The sequence below is a fragment of the Carassius carassius genome, chromosome 31 (assembly GCF_963082965.1).
Source record: "Carassius carassius chromosome 31, fCarCar2.1, whole genome shotgun sequence".
Lineage (NCBI taxonomy): Eukaryota > Metazoa > Chordata > Actinopteri > Cypriniformes > Cyprinidae > Carassius > Carassius carassius.
Genome location: NC_081785.1, coordinates 8,642,716 through 8,665,964, shown reverse-complemented (window position 1 = coordinate 8,665,964; position 23,249 = coordinate 8,642,716). Strand labels below are relative to the sequence as shown.

The following is a 23,249-nucleotide window of genomic DNA, read 5'->3' as shown; positions in this document are numbered from 1 at the left end:
GTCTGTTTGCTTCCAGTTTGTGCCTGTAAAATATGAGGTTACTATGATCCATGAGAAGGGAACAGAATTTATTTCATTTGGATAATGTAGCTGACACCACTAAGGTCATGGGTTCGATTTCCAGGGAACATAAACTGGTAAAATGTGTATAACTTTGCATAAATACACTGTTCAAAGATTTGAGTTCCATAAGATTTTAAAAGTTGTTGAACAAAGAAATGTAAAGAAAGTTATTTGTTAAAAAATTATAGTAAAACAGAAATATTGTACAATAAATGTTTTCTATTTTTACATTTTAAAATGCAATTTATACCTTTGATGAAAAGCAGAATTTTCAGCATTCATTACTTCAATATCACGTGATCTAATAACATTCTAATATGCTGATTTGATGCTTAAGAAACATTTCTTATTATTACCAAGTTTGAAAACAGTTGTGCTGCTTAATATTTTGTGGAATGCGTAGTACATGTTGTTTTCAGGGTGCTCTGATGAAGAGAAAGTTCAAAAGAACAGCATTTACTTGAACTAGAAATCTTTTGTAACATTATAAATGTCTTTACTGACACATTTGAACAATATATGTCCTTGCTGAATCAAATATTTAATTAACAAAAAAAATCTTACTGACCCTAAAATTTTGAGCAATAGTGTATGAATGAAAGACCGATCATCACTTGGACACAGATGTAAGCAGGTTGGATGTAAGGATATAATGTGTAGTAAGGAATAATGTGCAGTCAGTGAAAACAGAAAGAATATTGATTTGAGTAGATATTCTCTTATGTGACCCACGAGAGAGCACAGAAATCATTTGCCTGGGTCATTGATTAATCATATAGTTTAGAGGTCATCGAATGAAAATATCCAGCGGCAGAGTTCCACACCTGAACAATCAGAATGATACATTCCAGAGCACCTAAAAAATCAAAGTCATACCATTGATGAGACCAGATAGCTGAGACACAGAGGCTTTTTATTGCCACATTTAGGTAAAGAGTGCATTGGCTCTTTTTCTCCATGGTGCGGCACAGTGACGGTTGGTTGTCTGGACATTACATTGTGTCACTGATCACGGCCTCATAATGAGGCCCCATCTTTTAATTGACCTGATTCCTTCTAATTAGTACACTTTAAGTACATTTGGAGAAAAAAAAAATAGAAAGAAGAAAGAGTGAGACAGGAGTGAGGGGGAAAGGGAAGGAGTGGGAGAAAGAAGAATCATGGTCTAATAGGTTGAGTGAGTCAGACAGGCCTGTTATGGCGTGTGGATAATGTATTTGTATTGCTAAACTAACTGAACAAGACACACTAAGTTCATTAGTGAACTGGCTTACTCATTACACAAACCCAGCCCTCAACCAGTGGTTAGGCACATCTGTTAACCTTTATATTTTCGCCTCATCTGTCTTCTTCTCATTCATCTTGCTTTTCCTCCCCGAAAAAGTTTTTTCTTTTTCTTTTTTTTAAATTGTGAAATCATGTGTCTAGTAACTAGTAATCAGTGTTGGAGTGTAACTAGCTAGTGGCAGTGATGTAACTAAACTATAGTTATAATTATAATAATTATAATAAACTATAATTCAATCATCCAGTAGTAATATGAGTGCACTATCATTCAAATTTTTGGGGTCAGTAAGATTTAAGGAAATTAATACTTTTATTAAGCAAGGATGCATTAAATTGATGAGAAGTGATAATAAATACATTTGTTACAAAAGATTTCTATTTCACATAAATGTGAATTTTGGACTTCAATTCATCAGAAAATCTTGAAAAAGGCACAGTTTCCTCAGTATTCCTCAATATTGAGCAGAAAAACAGTTTTCAAATGATTTCTGAAGGATCATGTGAAACTGGAGACTGGAGTAATGGTGCTGAAAATGCAGCTTTGCCCACACAGAAATAAATGAATACAGACATGCTGTCAAAACCACTATTTCAGCCCTTATTTATTTTATATTAATATTTACAGAAAGAAACGTTCCTGAATGTGTGCTTTCAGGGTCACAAAGCTTTGCTAATCATCTGTGTCTCAGGATGACCGAAGCTGCATGTTCAGCTTTAGTGAAAGTGTTGAAGACGGGACACTTAAGCAATGGACCAGAGGATTAAGACTCAATCACTATTCTTTCTATCATATTTCATATCATATTATCATAGTTATCATATAAAATGTAAAAAAGTTGTTATATGACTGAATTATCCAAAATTACCATGAACTACCCCAAGCTAGCATCTTGCCAGAATTTAGCTTTCTAGCTTTGTTTTGAACACGTGGCTTATTTGCATATAAAGGCAAACATAATTACATATTTATAAAATACCTCTGACCCTGTGCATCCCCTAATAATATTTTAATCCTAAACTGTTATTCTGCTAAATGTTGTTTACGCAAGTTGACAGATTTGTATCGTGTCTCGCACCGCGTGGCGTGGCCTCACTTCAGATGTGAGATTACCACAAGACTATAAATATAAAGCTCTAAGAAGATCAAATATCCACAGACTTGACAGACATCAGATATCATTAGTGGTCTTGACTAATTTACAAAACTTTAACCCCACGACTATCCATTGTTTACATTACTGAAGGTTAATCTACAAGGGCTATTTGTATAAATGTGCATTTTTGAATAATTAGTGGGCCAGAGGCAGTGAACGGGGTGTGATTTGAAGTGGGTGACGTGTGGCCAGACTATTGCTGCCTCCTTATCTAGTATAAACAATAGACCAGCTAAACAATTAAAAACAAACTCATTTGGGTCTGGTGTTTATAGGGCATTGCTAAAGATGACCCAGGACATAATCACTGTCTGGATACAGAATTATAGCAATTACTGCTATCGTTTACAATGTGCCGCGCAAACCACTCAAGATTCTAATTATGAGTTCCTTTTCCATCTGCCAAATTGCCTTGCTTTTAAACAGTTAAAGCTTTTGTTGATTCTGTTGAAGGTGTAATGATACATATAAAGGGATCGTCCACCCAAAGACAAAAATTCTGTCATCATTTACTCACCCTCATGTCGTTCCAAACCAATTTGTCTTTTTTCTGCTGTGGAACATAAAACAAGGTGTTTTGAAGAATGATGGTAACCAAACAGTTTCGGCACCCATTTTTTATGTTTTTGTCCATACAACAGAAGTCAAACCAAAATTTTGGTTGTCAGCATTCTTCAAAATATATTTTTGCTCAACAGAAGAAAGTCAGGTTTGGAACAACATGAGTAAATGAGTATGAGTAAATGATGACAAAATGTTCATTTTTGGGTGAACTATCCCTTTAAGTTTATTTTACTCACCCTCATGTTGTTCCAAAGCTGTATTAATTTTCATCTTCTGTGGAAGATAAACTAAAAAGATAGTCAAATCTATGACCCTATTTGTAACTATTAAATAGCTGCATGCTTATTAGCACACATATTACTAGCATATTGGCTGTTTATTAGTACTTATAAAGCAATTATTAATGCATTACCATGGTTTAGATTAATTAATCCTACACCATTAACAACTACCTTATGACTATAAATAAGCACCAAACCAGGAGTTTATTGAGGCAAAAGTTGTAGTTTATAATTAGTTAATAGTGATAACTGGTCCCCAAACTGAAGTGTGACCAAACTAATGAAACCCCTAAAATATGCAACATTTTCTACAACTAGTCACATTGGACTTCATTAATCCACATTCTAGTAGACTGTTATCCAGCATAGTTGCACACAAAAAAATGTATTTTAAAGCAGCAGTTTAGCTTAATTTGGAGTGTCTTCCCGAGAGGCAAATTAACATTACATAAGTGATTCATAGCTGTAACTGACTGGCCAATTTCTCTTTGCTTTTGAGTGTAATTGACACAGAAGGGATATCAGAGGTCATCTAATCAGAGTGTGAATATGAGTGTGTGTGTACATAAGGTTTTTAATTAACCCGGCTCTCTTAGTCCCAGGTGGGCTCTTCCGTGCTTTTGTACTTATTCCCCAAAGCGGGAGAAAACCGCGTCCTAACGCCTCACACATTGTCTGTAGCACACGTCCTCCCACAATGCATCTATTTTAGCATGTGAATGGGTGTGTGCTAGTTTTTTTTTGCCTTTATTGCTCTCAGTGGTTGGTAACAGATTCTAAAGATGTTTGTCAGTAGCAAGAAACACATTTAATACTGATAAACAAGTCATAAGCTATTCAATACCTGTCAAATATCTGCCATGTCATGCATTGATTCAAATTTTAAAAAAAAAGAGAGTTCCCCAAAAATGTCAATTCTGTCATTTAGTTGCTCTCATGTCGTTCCTGACTTTCTTTCTTCTGGCAATTTTTTTTCATACAGTTTAAATCAATGTTCAGTGATGTTCAAATGTCTTTTGTGAGAAAGAAAGTTATAATTTATATGTGAAACAAAATTGATACATTTCAATGAGGATTATCATTTCTTAGAGCATGCTTGAACCTTGCAGGGTTTGCTGGCTCATGAGAACTGGACTTATTGAAGATCCAGTGAAAATAAACATCAGACGCAGACGAGCAATTATTAGAGTGTGTAAGGATAGTGAAGCAAGAAAAGGCAATCCAATTTCAAAAACAGAATGAATTGCCAGAGGAGCTAAGAATGCAAAAACCTAATCTCAACATAAATTATTTACCACTCGAGGATGAATACTTTTGTGATTACATTTCATGGCATTAATGTGGCATACGTTTGGGGGGAAAAAACGATCAGCAGCTTACAGAATATTACCCGTCAAAATGCAAATCTTTGCCCTCAGAAATTTTGTGCACAAATGCTGTTAAGCCTGTTCTCCTCTAATGCAGCAAAATGATTATCGGGCTGGTCTCCCTTTGCATGTTTGAAAGCAGTCGAATGGACATCTGCATCGGTTTTTCATTATTATATAAAAGATTATATAGGGTTGGGATGAGGGCATTTCATTTTGCTTAAAAATAATATACGCTTTTAATATTTTGCCCTGGTTTGGGACAAATAGGATGCTGGGTTACAGCTTGTTTGCCATTTCAGGATGAAGCTTAACCTTGACGGTGCAGCTTTCTTCTGATTGAATTTCATAGACTACTAAGTGATCCACATGGCGTATTTGTGGAACATTAAACAAGTTGTCTAGCGTGATCATCTAGTGTTGTTGAAAAGCAATGAGAAGTACAGTGTTGAGCACTGACGATTGGTCAGATTGAGTTTAAGTAGCCGTGTGTCATGTTCTTGATGATTACAAATCAGCTGGAATCTTAATAGATTGGGTGGAACATCTGGAAATCTAAGGGCCCAGATGTTTGCACAACAAACACATAAGACCTCTGACCCTTGAGCACAGACACACACAGCTACCCAAGAATCGAGGATTTGGTTTCAGATTTGAACATCTGCTCAATGTTGTACAATAAGCATCCTTTGAGAAATCTTGTTCCTCTAAAGCCATTCAAGAAAAATGTGAAGGTCCTGTGGTAATTTTTCTTGTTTACATTGAAAAAAAAAAAAAAAAAAAAAAAAAAAAATATATATATATATATATATATATATATATATATATATATTATTGTTATTTTTTTATATACTTAGATTAATTTATAAAATCTAATATTTTCCCCTATATTAACTGTGAAATCTGTATGAAATCCCATTGCTTAATAGCCAGTCTGCTGGGAGCTCGCTGGGTGGGTGACGAGTGGATGCTGTTCAGAAATGGGACACGTGGCACGTCTATTAGTCAAACAACCTCCATACATGTGCCGCGCGCCATGGCCAGAGAAAATTAGAGCAAAGAGCGATTTTTTGATGTTACGCTCTTTAAGAGATTAATAATCTTGGCGGTGGAGAATCGGTTGGAAATCTTCTCTGGAAAATAATGAGCGGAGAAACATTTAATGATTAGTTTAATCCAGGATTATCCTATCTGATGACACCATGAAACCCAGCCTTGTAATCTGCCTTTAAAATAGCATAATTTATTCCCTCACTTTAACGCAAGCACAGGTTGTGTGTTGTTCGCTTCAGTTACTTAGCGCCATGATTTCTGTAAGGATTTATTTTATTCGTCTGTTTCCGTAAAATTGTATGATCTGCCTAAAAACAAAAGCAGGAACAAAAATCAGCGGTCAAGAATTTTTATTTGTATTTTTACGCTGAAAGATGCGTTACTTAAATGGTTTCAGAAATATTTTACAATAACTGATTTTATTTACAAGGATCTGCAGTGTTAAACTGCAACCTGTTGGTCAGCAGATATTGTGGAGTATTAGAATCAAAATAATTAACTAGCAAAAAAAAAAAAAAATATATATATATATATATATATATATAGGCTATATATATATATATATATATATATATATATATATATATATATATATATATAGGCTATATATATATATATATATATATATATATATATATATATATATATATATATATATATATATAGGCTATATATATATATATATATATATATATATATAGGCTATATATATATATATATATATATATATATATATATATATATAAAGGGTTTGCGTTTGAAATAGAAAACTGAGTGAGGAAATCATGTAATCTTAACGCAATTTCACAATGTATCTGTTTATGTGAAATAATGGCTAAAGAAATTATCCATTATAATGATTTTTTTTTTTATTTTGTTGATCGATTTAAGAAATTATTAAATGAAATTATTCGTTCATTAGCCTATATGTTCACAATTCGTACCAAGTTATAATATAAAAATAAAAAAATAAAAATAAATATTGTTGCTGCAATAATAATAATATTAATATAATAATAATAATAGTCTACTAGCCTACTACTACTACTAACAATAATAATAATAATTATTATTAATAGTATTGTTGGTGTTGTTTTAATAAAAATAGTCAGAGATTATTATTCAGAGTGACGTCTAATGATCTCCATCCCTCCTTTTTCTCCAGTATGATCACATTTAGACCTAGTTTTAGTTATGTTACATTGGGCTACAGTTATGAGGATTATGTGGGGCAGCTCTCTACCAGTTAAAAAGCTGGAGGTTGTCCTGGTGGAAACGGGCCCTAAAAGCAGATTTTAAAGAGTCGAGCTCTTTATATGACAGATTAATGTTGTAAACGAATTTAATGGACTTCATTTAATTATCTCGTGTAAGACGATTTCTCTAATTGCTGCTTTTTGAAACAGACTGGCGGAGATGTTTTCGCTCTGTTATTGAAACATGGGATGGTCTCTGCTACTATATACTGCTTCACGTCGATCTGACAGCGTCACCCTAACTTTGACCTCATTTTCCAAAATATTTTACGCTTGAAGAGCTTTTTTTCCCTCATTGCTGACGTAATAATTCATTCGACGAAATAAAACAGATTCTCTGTTATCACGTCGAGAAAACTATGTTTTTATTCCAATATAATTCCAGACAGGAAATTTGCTGAAAGGTGGGAATAGGATAGGCTTATAAATGCACGGACCAGTTCATTGTCAAAACTTGATTAGCTGCTTTCTAACCTTGTATAATTAAATGCAACATGGAATACGTTGTTTACATTTCTCAATGTTAAAGCAACATTTAGGTTTAAATATACTAAAACAGCTAATTCGTAAAGTACATTATATCTTATATTTAAATTAGAATAATTGCAAGTCCTATAAATAATGAATTTATTAAACGTGTTATCATAGTAAATATAATAATGATTATTGTTATTATTCACCAACCTAAACGCATGGTCTTATACCAGAAGAAAAAATTAATTTAATATTTTTTTCATGTTATTACATTGTTTAGAGCATAAGATAACAATGGAAAAATAACATTTCTGAAAAATGCTGTTTTATGCATATGTATTCTCCTTTGTAAAGGACACCAGGACTTTTTTTTTTAAATAGAAATCCCCAATCCATATTTAAATGTTTATACCAAACTTAAATATGGTTCTCAAATATGCTAGGAAAGATATAACAGAATGATTTGATTTTGATATACAATTTTACTTAATGCAGCATGTGCGTAAAATGGCCATAAACGGGCGGTCCCATAATGTACAATGTAGCTACATTCACTGTATATAATTTGCATATTAGTTTGTTATTTTGGTCAACATGTAAAGAAAAAAAGTGTAATAATGGGAGTAATTGGCAAGATTTTCATAATGATATCTTCTTTTTCAAAGGAATATTGAAATATAATTTATTTCCATTTGTTGTCTCCCAAAATGTGCAATAAACATGCTTTTAGTGTCCTCTACAGTGGACATGTATGAAATGGATATCCTGTTTCGTAAAAGAAAGTCATATTTTGATTTCAAACACAATAACATTTTCCTGAGATGTTGATTTATGACAATCAATTTGAAAATTTGTCAGATTTAAATGATCATTACAAAATATTATCATATTTTCATAAGGGTATTGAATTTGATCACTAAATTAATATCGGCCATTTTAAAGATCAATGAAAGGAAGTGGTCAGAGAAATCGTTAAAAAATGATGTCCTCGAGGACAAACTCCATCTGTTTGTCAGGAGGATATGAAAAAAGACTCTTTAATATGCAGAGTACATTTTTAAGGCAGATAAAAAATTGTATATAATTTACAATTATTTACAATTAATCTATAGGCCTATGTAGTCCAGTGCAAGCTATAGCCTATATATTACATTATTTAAATGAATAGTTATGGTTATATAATTTAGAAGAGAAATTGCGTTTTAATTGTTTTAAGTTCTTTTTTTTATTCTTTTATAACAGAATTATTTTTATTTATTTATTTATTTTGTCTCAGTAGTAGGCTAATTAGTAGCCTTGTTATAGCCTAATTCCGGCATTATATTTCAAATTAGATTACAGCTATCGAATGATAAAGAAATATCACGAAACGTTAGTTAGTCACTACAATTTTGAATATTTATCTCGTTCTGGTTTCTTGTTTCTAATTAATTTATATTCTGACTCCAAATGAAACATTAAACATTTTTAACGCGTTACAGTCTGCGGATATGAGCGAAATCTTCCATCTAAACGGGGAAAACTTCTTAGGACCAATTCAGATAGAAGAGGAAAATCCTTATCGGATTAAAGGGAAAATTGGTGGCAATTAATCCTTTGTGATTGAAAAAGGGAAACGCCTTCTCATGGACGTATCAGACTTTGAATCTGATTGGACAGTGCGACGATCTACTGGACTGGACAGACGGATAAATAGTCCCGCCAGAGCGCTTAACCGTCCCACCAACCTGACCTCCTCAGAAAGAAGGTGAATTTAACACACTGCCACCATGACGGGAAAAGAAGAGACTATAGACGAAAAACCTAAGGTTAAACTGTATCCATCATTCGGAATCGACAAATCACGTCTTAATGGATCTGGATTTAGGTCCAAAGGATTCGCAATCACAGATCTGCTCGGTCTGGAGTCGGAACTTCAGCCGCATCAGTCCGGTCCTGGCGCGGGGGCCAATGGAGAGGGGCAGAGCGCGGCGCTCGGAGGATTTGCTTTCCCGGGAGGCACTTTGCCGCTCGGCTTGGGTTTTCTCTGCAGTTTGGCGGCACAACAACCTCCCGGTTCCTCGTGTTTTCTCCCGAGCCACATCCCGCTCCTGCAGTCACGGACAGAGAGTCACTTCATGCAGAATCTAGAACAGCAACGAGACGCCTATTCCGGTACAAATCACTTTATTGTTTGTTGAATCAGCCAAAGAGCTGTTCACTGAAGTTGGTGCTGAAACTGACCCTGAAATTTACCTTTTATCTTTTTGCAATGATTTTTTATTTTATTTTTTTCATTATTGTGACTTTTAATTTGATGGAATCTGAAATAATAATCTAAATAAAAATTGGCAACCTTTAGCGGTAAAAATATCTACTCGACATCCCCTTTAAAAAATGAATTGATGATTTAACCTAATATAGTCAGGTTTATTAAGTCATATTAAATGTTTTTGACTTTTTTGAATTTGTAAAAACTGATAAATTAAATTAAAGAACATTTTAGTTACTTTTTTATATTATATTGTATATACATTAAAAAAAAAAATATATATATATATAATTTTTTAAATAATAATAAATCCCCTTTACCCAACATATGAAATTCTATTATAATCTGTCAAGGAATTTTATTTTTTATAAAAATAAATAATGTTTTTCATTACAGATGATGATTGTCTTTCTGGGGATAACAATGATGGGAAGAACTCAGGGAACTCACAAAAGAGGAAGAAGCGAAGGCACAGGTATGTAATGAAATTAAATATTACATTAAATGTTTGTTATGTAAGGATCTGGTGTTACAGTCGGAGACCCAGTGAAACGCAGGAGACGAGAGATCCAATCGCAGTATGGGTTTAATGGGTAATCCAAAGAGAAATCAACAAGCAGGGGTCAAAACCATAAATCCATCCAACAAATAAACAACAGGGAAACAGATAAACGGGAACAGGAATGGGTACAGGAACTCGGAAGACGAGGAAACTGAGTGATGGAAAGAAAGGACTCCATGCAGACAAACAGAAAGGACTGGTTAATATAGGGAGGATAATGACTAACAAGTGAAGACACCTGAGTGCAATTAACAGGAGTGCAATTACTGTGATGTAGGGACAAGGCTTTGTGGGAATTGTAGTGCCTACAGTGAGGTGCCTATGGGGAAGTGAGACCACTAGTGGAGACTCAGGGAAACAGAGACCAGACAGCCTGACATTACCCCCTCCTCCACGGAGCAGCTACCAGATGCTCCACCTGAACCCAAGAAGAGACCAAGGAACACAGAGACCAGTAGGGAGGTGGAGTGGCGAAGGACCAGGGGGAGGGATGGAGGGTCAGGTAAAATGGGGAAACAGAGACAAGAAAACAAAAACAAGGAGCCCAGGAGGAAGGTGGACCGGCGGAGGATCAGGGAGAGGGACGGAGGGCCAGGTCCATAGAGGGAAACAGAGAGAAAAACAAAAACGAGAAGCCCAGGAGGGAGGTGGACTGGCGGAGGATCAGGGGGAGGGACGGAGGGCCAGGTCCATAGAGGGAAGAGGAGAGTGTCCCAGGGCCAAACCGATAGGGCAGGAATCCAGAGAGGAGCATGGTGGAATTGGAGCCCTGCGGTTGAGACAGAAGCCCCCCAGGGCGGCGCAGAAGACCACCGCATCCGTGCGGTCGTGACAAAAGCCCACCAGGGCGGCGCAGAAGACCACCACATCCGTGCAGTCGAGACAGAAGCCCACCCGGGCGGCGCAGAAGACCACCACATCCGTGCGGTCGAGACAGAAGCCCACCCGGGCGGCGCAGAAGACCACCACATCCGTGCGGTCGAGACAGAAGCACACCAGGGCCACACAGAAGACCACCACATCCGTGCGGTCGAGACGGAAGCCCACCAGGGCGGCACAGAAGACCACCACATCCGTGCGGTCGAGACAGAAGCCCACCAGGGCGGCGCAGAAGTCCACCACATCCGTGTGGTCGAGACGGAAGCCCACCAGGGCGGCGCAGAAGACCACCACATCCATGCGGTCGAGGCAGAGGGCCACCCGGGCAGCGCAGAAGACCACCACAGTGGGGTCGATGACACAGGAGAGCAAGTCTGGTTAGGCAAGTCTGAAACAGAGAACATGAACAAGTTAAGGGTGGCCTCCGTGGCCACGACAGGATCAGTCGGGCGCTCAGAGAGTTCGGCTAAGACGTGACGAGGCTCTGGAAGTTCCGCAGAGGTGAGGAGAGGCTCTGGTAGTTCAGCCGAGACGAGGAGAAGCTCTGGTAGTTTAGCAGAGACGTGGAGAGGCTCTGGTAGTTCAGCAGAGGCGTGGAGAGGCTCTGGTAGTTCAGCAGAGACGTGGAGAGGCTCTGGTAGTTCAGCAGAGGCGTGGAGAGGCTCTAGTAGTTTAGCAGAGACATGGAGAAGCTCTGGTAGTTCAGCAGAGGCGTGGAGAGGCTCTGGTAGTTCAACAGAGATGTGGAAAGGCTCTGGTAGTTCAGCAGAGACATGGGGAGGCTCTGGTAGTTCCACAGAGACGTGGAGAGACTCTGGTAATTCCATGGTGTTTAGACTGGATTCAGGAAGATCAATGCTGACTTGACTCTGCTCATGAAGATCATTGGTGGCCTGACTCTGCTCATTAAGATCATTGGTGACTTGCATTTGTTCATGAAGATCAATGGTGACTTGCCTTTGCCCATGTAGAAAACTGGTGACTGGACTTTGCCCATGAAGATCATTGGTGACTTGCCCTTGCCCATGAAGATTACCGGTGACTTGACTTGACTCTGGAGTGTCAACGGTGACTAGCCCTGACTCTGGAGTGTCAACGGTGACTAGCCCTGACTCCGGAAGGTCAATGGTGACTAGCCCTGACTCCAGAAGGTCAATGGTGACTAGCCCTGACTCCAGAAGGTCAACGGTGACTAGCCCTGACTCCGGAAGGTTAACGGTGACTAGCCCTGACTCCGGAAGGTCAACGGTGACTAGCCCTGACTCCGGAAGGTCAACGGTGACTAGCCCTGACTCCGGAAGGTCAACGGTGACTTGACCCGACTCAGGAGGGTCAACGGTGACTTGACTCGACTCTGGAGGGTCAACGGGAACCTGACTCGACTCTGGAGGGTCAACGGGAACCTGACTCGACTCTGGAGGGTCAACTGTGGCTGTCATCCTGTGCAGAGGCGCTGGACAAGCAGTCATCTTGTGCCATGACTCTGGACCGGCGGCCATCTTGGGCCATGGCGCTGGGCCGGCGGCCGTCTTGGGCAGTGGCACTGGGCCGGCGGTCATCTTGGGCAGTGGCACTGGACCGGTGGCCATCTTGTGCTGTGGCGCCGGGCTGGTGGTCATCTTGGGCAGTGGTGCCGGGCTGGCGGCCATCTTGTGCTGTGGTGCTGGGCTGGCGGCCATCTTGCGTCATGACACGGGACTGGTGACCACCTTGTGCTGTGGCATTATATCCCATCCCCTCAGCTATAGGGACCAGAACATTTGTGCCATGGCACCCACCTCATTGCCCTCTTGGCGGAGGGTGGTTAGTTTTAAATATTTCGCCCTCCGCTCCACCAAACTGGCTGGGGAACGGGAATGAAGTCCCACACCGCTGGATCTCGACATTGATGGAGTCCTTCTGTTACGGTCGGAGACCCAGTGAAACGCAGGAGACGAGAGATCCAATCGCAGTATGGGTTTAATGGGTAATCTAAAGAGAAATCAACAAGCAGGGGTCAAAACCATAAATCCAACCAACAAATAAACAAACAGGAAAGGAACGGGAACGGGAACAGGAACAGGAACTCGGAAGACGAGGAACTCGGAAGACGAGGAACTTGGAAGACGAGGAAACTGAGTGACGGAAAGAAAGGACTCCATGCAGACAAACAGAAAAGGACTGGTTAATATAGGGAGGATAATGACTAACAAGTGAAGACACCTGAGTGCAATTAACAGGAGTGCAATTACTGTGATGAAGGGACAAGGCTTTGTGGGAATTGTAGTACGGTGAGGTGCCTATGGGGAAGTGAGACCACTAGTGGAGACTCAGGGAAACAGAGACCAGACAGCGTGACATCTGGTAATTGGTTTTATTAACCACACATCTCTTTTTGATTTTCAGGACAGTTTTCACTTCGCATCAGCTTGAGGAGCTGGAGAAAGCCTTCCATGAAGCGCACTATCCAGATGTGTACGCAAGAGAAATGCTGGCCATGAAGACAGAGCTACCAGAGGACAGGATACAGGTATACAATGATTTTCACAGTTTTTCCTTCTCTTTTTCTTACTTGATCTTTCTCTCTTTCCATTAGCTAATGCCCAGACTTGTTTTTGCCCAGGTATGGTTTCAAAATCGCCGTGCTAAGTGGAGGAAAAGGGAGAAGTGCTGGGGCCGCAGCAGCGTTATGGCAGAATATGGGCTCTATGGTGCGATGGTCCGTCACTCCATTCCACTTCCAGAATCCATCATCAATTCGGCCAAGAATGGCATGATGGGCTCCTGTGCTCCCTGGCTTCTAGGTGAGCCAGCAGGTGGTTTTTCTATTTAATACTCAAAGACTCAAATATGTATTTGATCACTTGAATACATAGCTGAGGTGTCTTGTGAATGTCTGTTGCCCATATTTTACACTTGCAATGCATAAAATTTTAATTCACATGAACTGGGCTTAAAACAGACCCAGGGTCTGACTTAAAAGTGTTTTGTAATCCAACTACAAATATTTGGCAACTTAAGCTACATTTTTTTTTAATTTCATCTGCATTTTATTCTTTCAGGAATGCACAAAAAATCTCTGGAAATCACAAAAAAAGCTCCCGGTTCACCTGAATCGACGCATTCAGATTCATATTCAGACGAACACAAGGGGAAGGACAGTGACACAACATGGTCGAGTGGAACTACCGGAGCAGACGACTCAGAGGACATGGCAATAGATTTGTCCAGCACTTCAAAACAAGAGAGTAAAAGCACTTTGAAAAGATCACCACCTCGCACAGGAGACGGCAGTGATTCTGAAACTGAGAGTTAAATATGCCAATTAATATGGACAATATTGAAGTGCACACGCAGTAAAAAGGGGCAAAAAGGTTTATATAGTCTGTCATCTTTTGACAATGGTTTTGTTTTGTCAGCTTTCCTGTATTATGATTTTTTTGTTGTTGTTGTTGTTGTTGTTTATCAAGTATTTGATTACGAGACTTTTTATTCTAAATTATTTTATCTTTCATGTGTAAAAAGTATTCATGTAAAAAGTGTTAAATATTATGTTTTATGTTACGTTCATGGGAATTATCCATAAATCTGATTTAAAATAAGTTTTAAATTATTATTATTATTATTTTTTATATATTTTCTTTCTTCTTCTGTCAAAAGGTTTGTGTCTGTGGAACAGAAAGGATTCTAAAGCACTTTACCTGCTGTGATGATGAATGTTTTGCATTGATCAATGTCATTAACAGAGCAATATAATACCAGCAAAAACAAATCCACATAATGAAAACAACAACAAAAAAATTATGCTTTTGATTCCTGCTTTCTGTTTCTTTATTGTTTCAGCACACAGATATAAAAATATTGCCTTGACTTGAAAAAAATTACATTGACTTGTTACATAGAAGAGGAAGTTTAAGAAAAAGGCTCATCACTGGTCCCAGTCTTCTTGCTGTCAAACACATGAGAAAGGTATACAGATGTCTTCCATTATACAACCTGACCTATTAGATGGTCTGTTAACACTTAATGTGGAAAAAATAATATTTAAGCCAAACAACAACAAGATTAAGCAGTTTGTTTCCCAGAAACTGTCAAACTACTCAATAGCCCATTCATATTTACAACCCGAATTCCGGAAAAGTTGGGACGTTTTTTACATTTTAATAAAATGAAAACTAAAGGAATTTCAAATCACATGAGCCAATATTTTATTCACAATAGAACATAGATAACATAGCAAATGTTTAAACTGAGAAAGTTTACAATTTTATGCACAAAATGAGCTCATTTCAATTTTGATTTCTGATACAGGTCTCAAAATAGTTGGGACGGGGCATGTTTACCATGGTGTAGCATCTCCTTTTCTTTTCAAAACAGTTTGAAGACGTCTGGGCATTGAGGCTATGAGTTGCTGGAGTTTTGCTGTTGGAATTTGGTCCCATTCTTGCCTTATATAGATTTCCAGCTGCTGAAGAGTTCGTGGTCGTCTTTGACGTATTTTTCATTTAATGATGCGCCAAATGTTCTCTATAGGTGAAAGATCTGGACTGCAGGCAGGCCAGGTTAGCACCCGGACTCTTCTACGACGAAGCCATGCTGTTGTTATAGCTGCAGTATGTGGTTTTGCATTGTCCTGCTGAAATAAACAAGGCCTTCCCTGAAATAGACGTTGTTTGGAGGGAAGCATATGTTGCTCTAAAACCTTTATATACCTTTCAGCATTCACAGAGCCTTCCAAAACATGCAAGCTGCCCATACCGTATGCACTTATGCACCCCCATACCATCAGAGATGCTGGCTTTTGAACTGAACGCTGATAACATGCTGGAAGGTCTCCCTCCTCTTTAGCCCGGAGGACACGGCGTCCGTGATTTCCAACAAGAATGTAAAATTTGGACTCGTCTGACCATAAAACACTATTCCACTTTGAAATAGTCCATTTTAAATGAGCCTTGGCCCACAGGACACGACGGCGCTTCTGGACCATGTTCACATATGGCTTCCTTTTTGCATGATAGAGCTTTAGTTGGCATCTGCTGATGGCACGGCGGATTGTGTTTACCGACAATGGTTTCTGAAAGTATTCCTGGGCCCATTTAGTAATGTCATTGACACAATCATGCCGATGAGTGATGCAGTGTCGTCTGAGAGCCCGAAGACCACGGGCATCCAATAAAGGTCTCCGGCCTTGTCCCTTACGCACAGAGATTTCTCCAGTTTCTCTGAATCTTATGATGATGTTATGCACTGTAGATGATGAGATTTGCAAAGCCTTTGCAATTTGACGTTGAGGAACATTGTTTTTAAAGTTTTCCACAATTTTTTTACGCAGTCTTTCACAGATTGGAGAGCCTCTGCCCATCTTTACTTCTGAGAGACTCTGCTTCTCTAAGACAAAGCTTTTATAGCTAATCATGTTACAGACCTGATATCAATTAACTTAATTAATCACTAGATGTTCTCCCAGCTGAATCTTTTCAAAACTGCTTGCTTTTTTAGCCATTTGTTGCCCCCGTGCCAACTTTTTTGAGACCTGTAGCAGGCATTACATTTTAAATGAGCTAATTAAGTGGATAAAAGTGTAAAATTTCTCAGTTTAAACATTTGCTAAGTTATCTATGTTCTAATGTGAATAAAATATTGGCTCATGTGATTTGAAATTCCTTTAGTTTTCATTTTATTAAAATTTAAAAAACGTCCCAATTTTTCCGGAATTCGGGTTGTAATACACATCAGCTTGCATGATCCGTTCCCAGATATTTTTATTTTAACAACCTCAGCAAAAGCTCTGCAGATATGTTAAATACAGCATTTCAATACGATACGATAATGCATTTAAATAAAATGATTACAAATACCAGTTAGCAATATCAAAATCTTAACAGACTGTTTTTGTAGATATAATTGTAGATAAAGCTAAATTGGAATTACAAACGGCCGCACAATTTAGGCTAAATTGATTGTCATTTGTTAATGGGTAGATATAAACTATTTGATAGTATCTATTGCTTTTTAAAGGTAATCTCAATAATATGACATTAGGAAAAGTAATTGTTTTGTTAGGGGTTTAAAGAGAATAATAGAAAAACAGATTAGCAGAGGAGAGGGGCATGAAAACAGAGATTAAAACACTTCAGCCCGAGACAAGCTCAGGACCCAGGAATTAAATTATTAAAATACTATCAACCACTGCTGATCCCAATAATCTTTCGTGTCAACTGCCCTTAACAGAATAACAATTATAGATGATGGGTCCTTTTTAAACTATTATACACAGGATCAGACAGGAAGATAATCCTGCCTTTTGTTTCACGGCTATTAATGAAAAAAAAAAAAAAAAAGATTTTAGGGCACATACCAAAAAAAAGTCACAATAAACATCTGTAGCACGGTGTGACTTTATGACGGTGTGATTGTTTATTTTTTCCCCTCTAAAAGTAGATCCCGTTACTTTTTGAATAATTTTGTAAGTGCAACATCTGACAGACCGCTGAATGTTACGATAATAATAATAATAATAATAATCATATAAAACAGATAATAATAATAAAATAATAATAATAACAGAAAATAATCATAATAATCCCATTTCAACATCTTTTCTGATTATAGGTTTAACTTTAACCCCACACAGGTGATTTTCAGATGATTCAGAGCCAAGCACCAGTTGTAAAAATTAACCATGTTTATTGTACTGTGGATTGGCAGACACCAAAGCTGTGATGTTTATGATAACGATGAAGAGAAAATATTATGTCCACTGCTAATTTGTAAGTAGCTTAGCAGTGCGGAGAGCTCCAAACATGCAGATGTGTTTTTGGCACTCGGTAGTCGTTTGGCAAGCCCTGTGAAATCACCGAACAAAGCCGATTTGGTTCAGCGTTTCCCTGATGAAATTGACAAGGTTGTCTGAAGCGAGACCAGTTGGCATTTTAATGCATAACTAAAACACATACCCAAGACAATGTTGTAAATTTCGTGGTTTGACTACTAAAGTTTCTGTAATCATAAGGTACGATATAATCTGTTCATAGCCTACTCACCTCAGCTGGTAAACAATACACTAAACCTCTATAATATTGTTTGTGTTTGCGTTCAATGGGGTGGCAGACATACAATATATATATATTTACTATATTTTCTGAGTGTCCTGAATCTAAAGTCAATGAGATGCACAATGCCTATAAAGGTCTACAACGCAATAACATAACAGCTGAACATGTTTTGATCGTGTAGTGCTTCCGTCTAGTGGCCATATGAAAGAAGGCTGCAAACTGCAATAAATCAAATAAATAAGAGCTAAACCCTTTGCTTCATATTTTGAGAATGTGTTTAGAATATATATAATGCATTAAATATAACACAATACATTTCTAAATTATATATTATATATAAATAATATAATAATATATAAAAATAATATATATATATATATATATATATATATATATATATATATATATATATATATCAACAATAATATGTTATAATATTATAAATAAATAAAAACAATATAAATCATATATTTAAATTGTAAAATAAATAATAATAAAATGAAATTTGTTACTGAGTCTATATAATATAATATTATAATAAGATACAAATATGATACAATAAAAATACTTTAAAAAAAAAATTCACTCTAAGGAAACAAATAACCAGTATGAACAACCTTTATAACATGAAATTATCTCTGAACAGACATGATTTGAAAGATATGGGCACAAAACTACACAAACAAGCAGATTATTTTCATCAAGTAACACACCACAGTGAAGTGGAGCTCACTGCAGATGATGCAGGCAGTAACTCTGTCTGATATGTTGTTTATTGGGATTAGCTCTAATTTGCGATTGGCACACAGAACATCTGCATCCTGCATCCTGCATCAAAAATGAATTACAGTAATCCCTCGCCACTCATCCACTACTAAACACTCTGTCTTGCCTTCCTGGCTAATACATTTGGGGCTACATTTACATGCATTAATTTGGCAGGTGCTTTAAATCACTTAGTATTCATTGATCATTCCTTGGGAACATACACACACTTAGTGCAGGATTTTATGCAGTGCCGGCCCGAAGCATTGTGGGGCCCTAGGCGAGATAAAAAAAAATTGAGCCCACTGGTTTAAAAACAGTGAGAAGAGAGCACATAAAATACAATTTCAATATTTAAGTGTATACATTTTTATTACCTGTAACAAACACCCAATAGCCTATTGTGGGAGGTGTTATGCTAAATAGAGTGTGGTGCTGCTGTATATGTTTCTAATCTTTTTTCCGCTTTTATTTAGACAGTTTATTATTATTATTATTATTATTATTATTATTATCGTTTTCAGCTATTTGTCATGTATGAATTATTCAGAAATATTCTTTTAATAAAATATGTTTTCTATTTTGCTCACCGTCATTGTAAATTGTATCGTGTTTAATGGGGTCTGTGCATTACAAAAGCATTATATTTGACAAATGACCACCATAGACTGACCACTCATAGCTACTAAATGTGGACATTTGAGAAAATAAAACATTTAAAAGTGCGTGAAATCATTAGCGGGAGCCTCAAATCAAAGAGGGGCCCCAGGCGACCGCCTGTATCGCCTGATGGACGGGCCGACACTGATTTTATGGATAACTCTTATTTATTGCCAGGACTCCTGTGTCCGATGACCTAATTCCATTAAAATGAGGGCTGAGCACAGCCATCTGACTTTCTTAATGAACAGAAGTGTCTGTGTACCAATGCATTAAATCTAATTTAAATTAATTATTATTTAAAGTCATAGTAATTCTGAATTAAATCTAAACCATTCTCATCCTGAACCTCACAGAACAAGCCATCCCACACGGTGCTTTATTTTGCTGTTTGCGCACAGTTCCATGACAGGTTACAAAGACTTTTATTTTGAAGTAGACTGCCCTAATGTCCGCCCTCTCATTGTTGTTCCCTTCACATCCTCAGGCGGAGAAAAGAAGCGGAGCTCTGATGGCTTTGAAAAGGATCCAAAAGGTAATATATATATTTTTTCTAAACAGAATAAATGTCTTGAGAGTAGAATAGCATACCGGCGATTCAAAAGATCTACACAAGGCTGATACAGTGAAGCATCTCTCGGTCCCCATTACTAAAGTCAGAATGGTAGAATAATTTATTTGTCGGCCAGATGAAAAGAGCTTGATGTTGAGAACAAAGAGGGCTGAAGTCTTACAGGACATCAAAAATGTTACATTATAATTCTAGTGTGTATACCATTGTATCGATTTAGACTGTCGACGGATGTTTTGAGCAGCTCTAGTTAAAAAGGTTTACCTTATTTAAAGAGTAAGTATTTCATAAAATAATTCTCTATGTAGCGTACAATATAATATGAAAGTCATAACTACACTGATTATATAATATATAACGTTGGTATGTATATATATCTGTGTGTGTGTGTGTGTTAGATTAAAATAAAATGTTTTCATGAATTAAAATAAGGTTAAAATGAAGTGTAAATATGCGATGAAAAACGTAAACAGAGCCTTGGAAACTAACTGAAATAAATCATTTGAATTTAAAGTACAAAACTGACTAAATCTAGAACTGAAATAAATGTAAATTAAATGACAGAAGCACGTAACAATGTTTACTTAAAATGAACATTTAAAGTAAAAATAAAGAAAGAATAAGCTATTAAATAAATACTGTAAAACACATTCTTTATTTCCTATTATTCATTTATAAGACCTGGATTACTGCTTATGAATTTTATATATATCAAAACTTGATATTAGGTTGTTTTTTTGTTTTTGTTTTTACTCTGAACTGTCAGCAACATGCAAGTCTGTTTTTGAATCATAGACATTTACATGCATTTATACTGTATTTGTAGGAGCTACAGGACTTGCAACGGGATCCACCCTCGCAGTGCTCAGCTGGACCACTTGGAGAAGACTGTAAGTGTGTCTGCTAACTATGTACTCATTACTGGCCTTTAATACTTTGACAGGACGGTCTGCTCAATATATCTTCTATTTGCACTTTCAGTGTTTCACTGGCAGGCGACAATAATGGGCCCAGTAAGTACACATGAGTAATTCCAGGTTAATGTTTATTTTAGGAAATTAGTTATTGGTTCAGTAAAACAAAGGGATTGGCTTCGGTCATACACAAATGATATCTTTTTATCTCCCCCTAGAGTGATAGTCCATATCAGGGAGGGGTTTTCTTCCTCACAATCCATTTCCCGACTGATTATCCTTTTAAACCACCAAAAGTGAGTGGAGAACTACAACTGTTCTTTCCCCTTCAATAACTGATTTGTTGTTAGATAAACTGATACTATGTTGCTGACAGGTTGCCTTCACAACAAAAATCTACCACCCAAATATCAACAGTAATGGAAGCATCTGTTTGGACATTCTGCGCTCCCAGTGGTCACCCGCCCTCACGGTATCCAAAGGTTAGAGAGCACAAATGTGATCTTTTCATCATAAACGTCCAATTAGATTACATCTAGATCCTGATAAAGGAAATATAATCCTCCATTGCAAGGAGTATACAACTGAAAGAGGTGGAGCTCAGAATTAAGACTTTAAGTGATTTTATTTCATTAAATATGAGAAATATTCATCTTACTTTTATTAGCACCACTAAAATGATTCAGCTGTTTTCTGTTGCTGTTTTTCAGTTTTATTATCCATATGCTCCCTCCTTTGTGACCCGAATCCAGATGACCCTTTAGTTCCAGATATTGCACACATCTACAAATCGGACAAAGATAAGTAAGTGAGTTTTGTTAAGTGCGAGTTTATTTGTAAAATGGCTATATCTGTATGCATTTAACTCTTGGGGGGGAGATAGAAGGGGGGGATAGAAGTATCAAAACAATGTCCTACGGCATCAAAGCAGTCAATAATCACAGCACAGTCAAGAATAACTTAAAGAGATTGAACTTTCTGTCATCTTTTTACTGCAAATGAAATTACTGGTTGATATGATAAGTTTACACACGTCTTTGGTCTGTGAATTGGATCTCTCTCTCTGAACATGCTCTGTCTTGGCCAGTCCCCTTTCCAGAATTAAATCACTGACAGTGCTCTAGCCTTAATGCACATCTATTTTCACATAGATTTTTGTCCTGTCCATTGCTATGGTTATCACTATGTCAATCATTGCTATTTAAAGAAGGCAGCGGGGCTGACACTGGGGATTAAATTGGTAGCGATATGGGGGCATGTAGCCCCCCTGTCTGTATGAACCATCTGGTTCAATCAAAGCTGCATTTCTTTTCTACATTTTCTTTTTTTTTTATTACTATTTATTAATACAAAAGTGTTTGAGTACCCAAATGACTCCGAATGCTTCATCAAGAGTGCTATTCCTTTTAATGAAGATGTCTTTTCTTGTCTTTTAGGTATAACAGACTGGCAAGGGAATGGACTCAGAAGTATGCGATGTAACTGGATGGCAAGATTCTGACATGGTTGCACATGGACACTATTACTGCACACGACTCTGCAATGCACCTGTACAGAGACGAGACATTTATCAACAGACAAACATCCCCAACACAAACACATATACAGTAAATACATATAAAATCCTTGTTCAGGAGGCCAAGTCACTTGTCCCTTTGTTCACAGAGGCATCCTGGAACAAACTGTCAGTTAACACATAACAAAAAAATATTGTTTTATTTTCCAATGAATTAGTTAAATTTTAGAAATTTTATTGTATAGAAATAAATACAATACTGGATCATTTTTATTGTTTTTGCATTAAAAGGTGTTATTATAAAATATGTCTCACTGCAGCTGTTTTATGATGACCCTGGTATATTGTTTGACAATGAGATGTTTTCAATATCTGTGTAATTTTGGAATTAGCTCACATCAGGGATGAAACTATACACCAGGGGTGTCCAATCCTGCTCCTGGAGGGTCCTGCAGAGTTCAGCTCCAACCCCAATTAAACACAGCTGAACCAGCTGTTTAAGGTAATACTAGACATACTAGAAACTTCCAGGAAGGTGCAAGTTGGAGCTAAACTCTGAAGCAGTCACTAGCTGTCCTCCTGGACCGAGTTTGGACAA

At 37.3% G+C, this 23,249-nt stretch overlaps 2 protein-coding genes across 3 annotated transcripts; both read left to right on the top strand.

Moving 5' to 3' along the window:
* The first annotated feature begins 9,163 nt into the window (after positions 1–9,163).
* On the top strand, positions 9,164–14,802 carry LOC132112043 (visual system homeobox 1-like). 2 transcript variants are annotated; one of them, XM_059519634.1, is made up of 5 exons: positions 9,164–9,653; positions 10,147–10,225; positions 13,577–13,700; positions 13,794–13,986; positions 14,233–14,802. In XM_059519634.1, the coding sequence occupies exons 1-5, from the start codon at positions 9,269–9,271 to the stop codon at positions 14,484–14,486; spliced, it is 1,035 nt and encodes a 344-aa protein (XP_059375617.1). In that variant the 5' UTR covers positions 9,164–9,268; the 3' UTR covers positions 14,487–14,802. The 2 variants fall into 2 exon arrangements, with proteins under 2 accessions (XP_059375617.1, XP_059375618.1); XM_059519635.1 differs by having other exon boundaries at positions 9,165–9,653; positions 13,794–13,974.
* A 5,260-nt stretch (positions 14,803–20,062) lies between these two features.
* Positions 20,063–22,958, top strand: LOC132112042 (ubiquitin-conjugating enzyme E2 D4-like). Its single transcript, XM_059519633.1, has 7 exons — positions 20,063–20,185; positions 21,048–21,111; positions 21,203–21,234; positions 21,354–21,431; positions 21,512–21,617; positions 21,846–21,939; positions 22,572–22,958. Exons 1-7 carry the CDS (start codon positions 20,099–20,101, stop codon positions 22,615–22,617), a joined length of 507 nt encoding a protein of 168 aa, XP_059375616.1. The 5' UTR covers positions 20,063–20,098; the 3' UTR covers positions 22,618–22,958.
* The last annotated feature ends 291 nt before the right edge of the window (positions 22,959–23,249 follow it).

Bases quoted from the DNA above. Each gene is read 5' to 3' on its own strand.
- LOC132112043 (XM_059519634.1), top strand. From the start codon at position 9,269: ATGACGGGAAAAGAAGAGACTATAGACGAAAAACCTAAGGTTAAACTG. The intron at 13,701-13,793 runs GTATACAATGAT...GTTTTTGCCCAG, and splicing joins TACCAGAGGACAGGATACAG to GTATGGTTTCAAAATCGCCG. The intron at 13,987-14,232 runs GTGGTTTTTCTA...TTATTCTTTCAG, and splicing joins GCTTCTAGGTGAGCCAGCAG to GAATGCACAAAAAATCTCTG.
- LOC132112042 (XM_059519633.1), top strand. From the start codon at position 20,099: ATGTCCGCCCTCTCATTGTTGTTCCCTTCACATCCTCAGGCGGAGAAA. The intron at 21,432-21,511 runs GTGAGTGGAGAA...TGTTGCTGACAG, and splicing joins ATCCTTTTAAACCACCAAAA to GTTGCCTTCACAACAAAAAT. The intron at 21,618-21,845 runs GTTAGAGAGCAC...GCTGTTTTTCAG, and splicing joins CGCCCTCACGGTATCCAAAG to TTTTATTATCCATATGCTCC.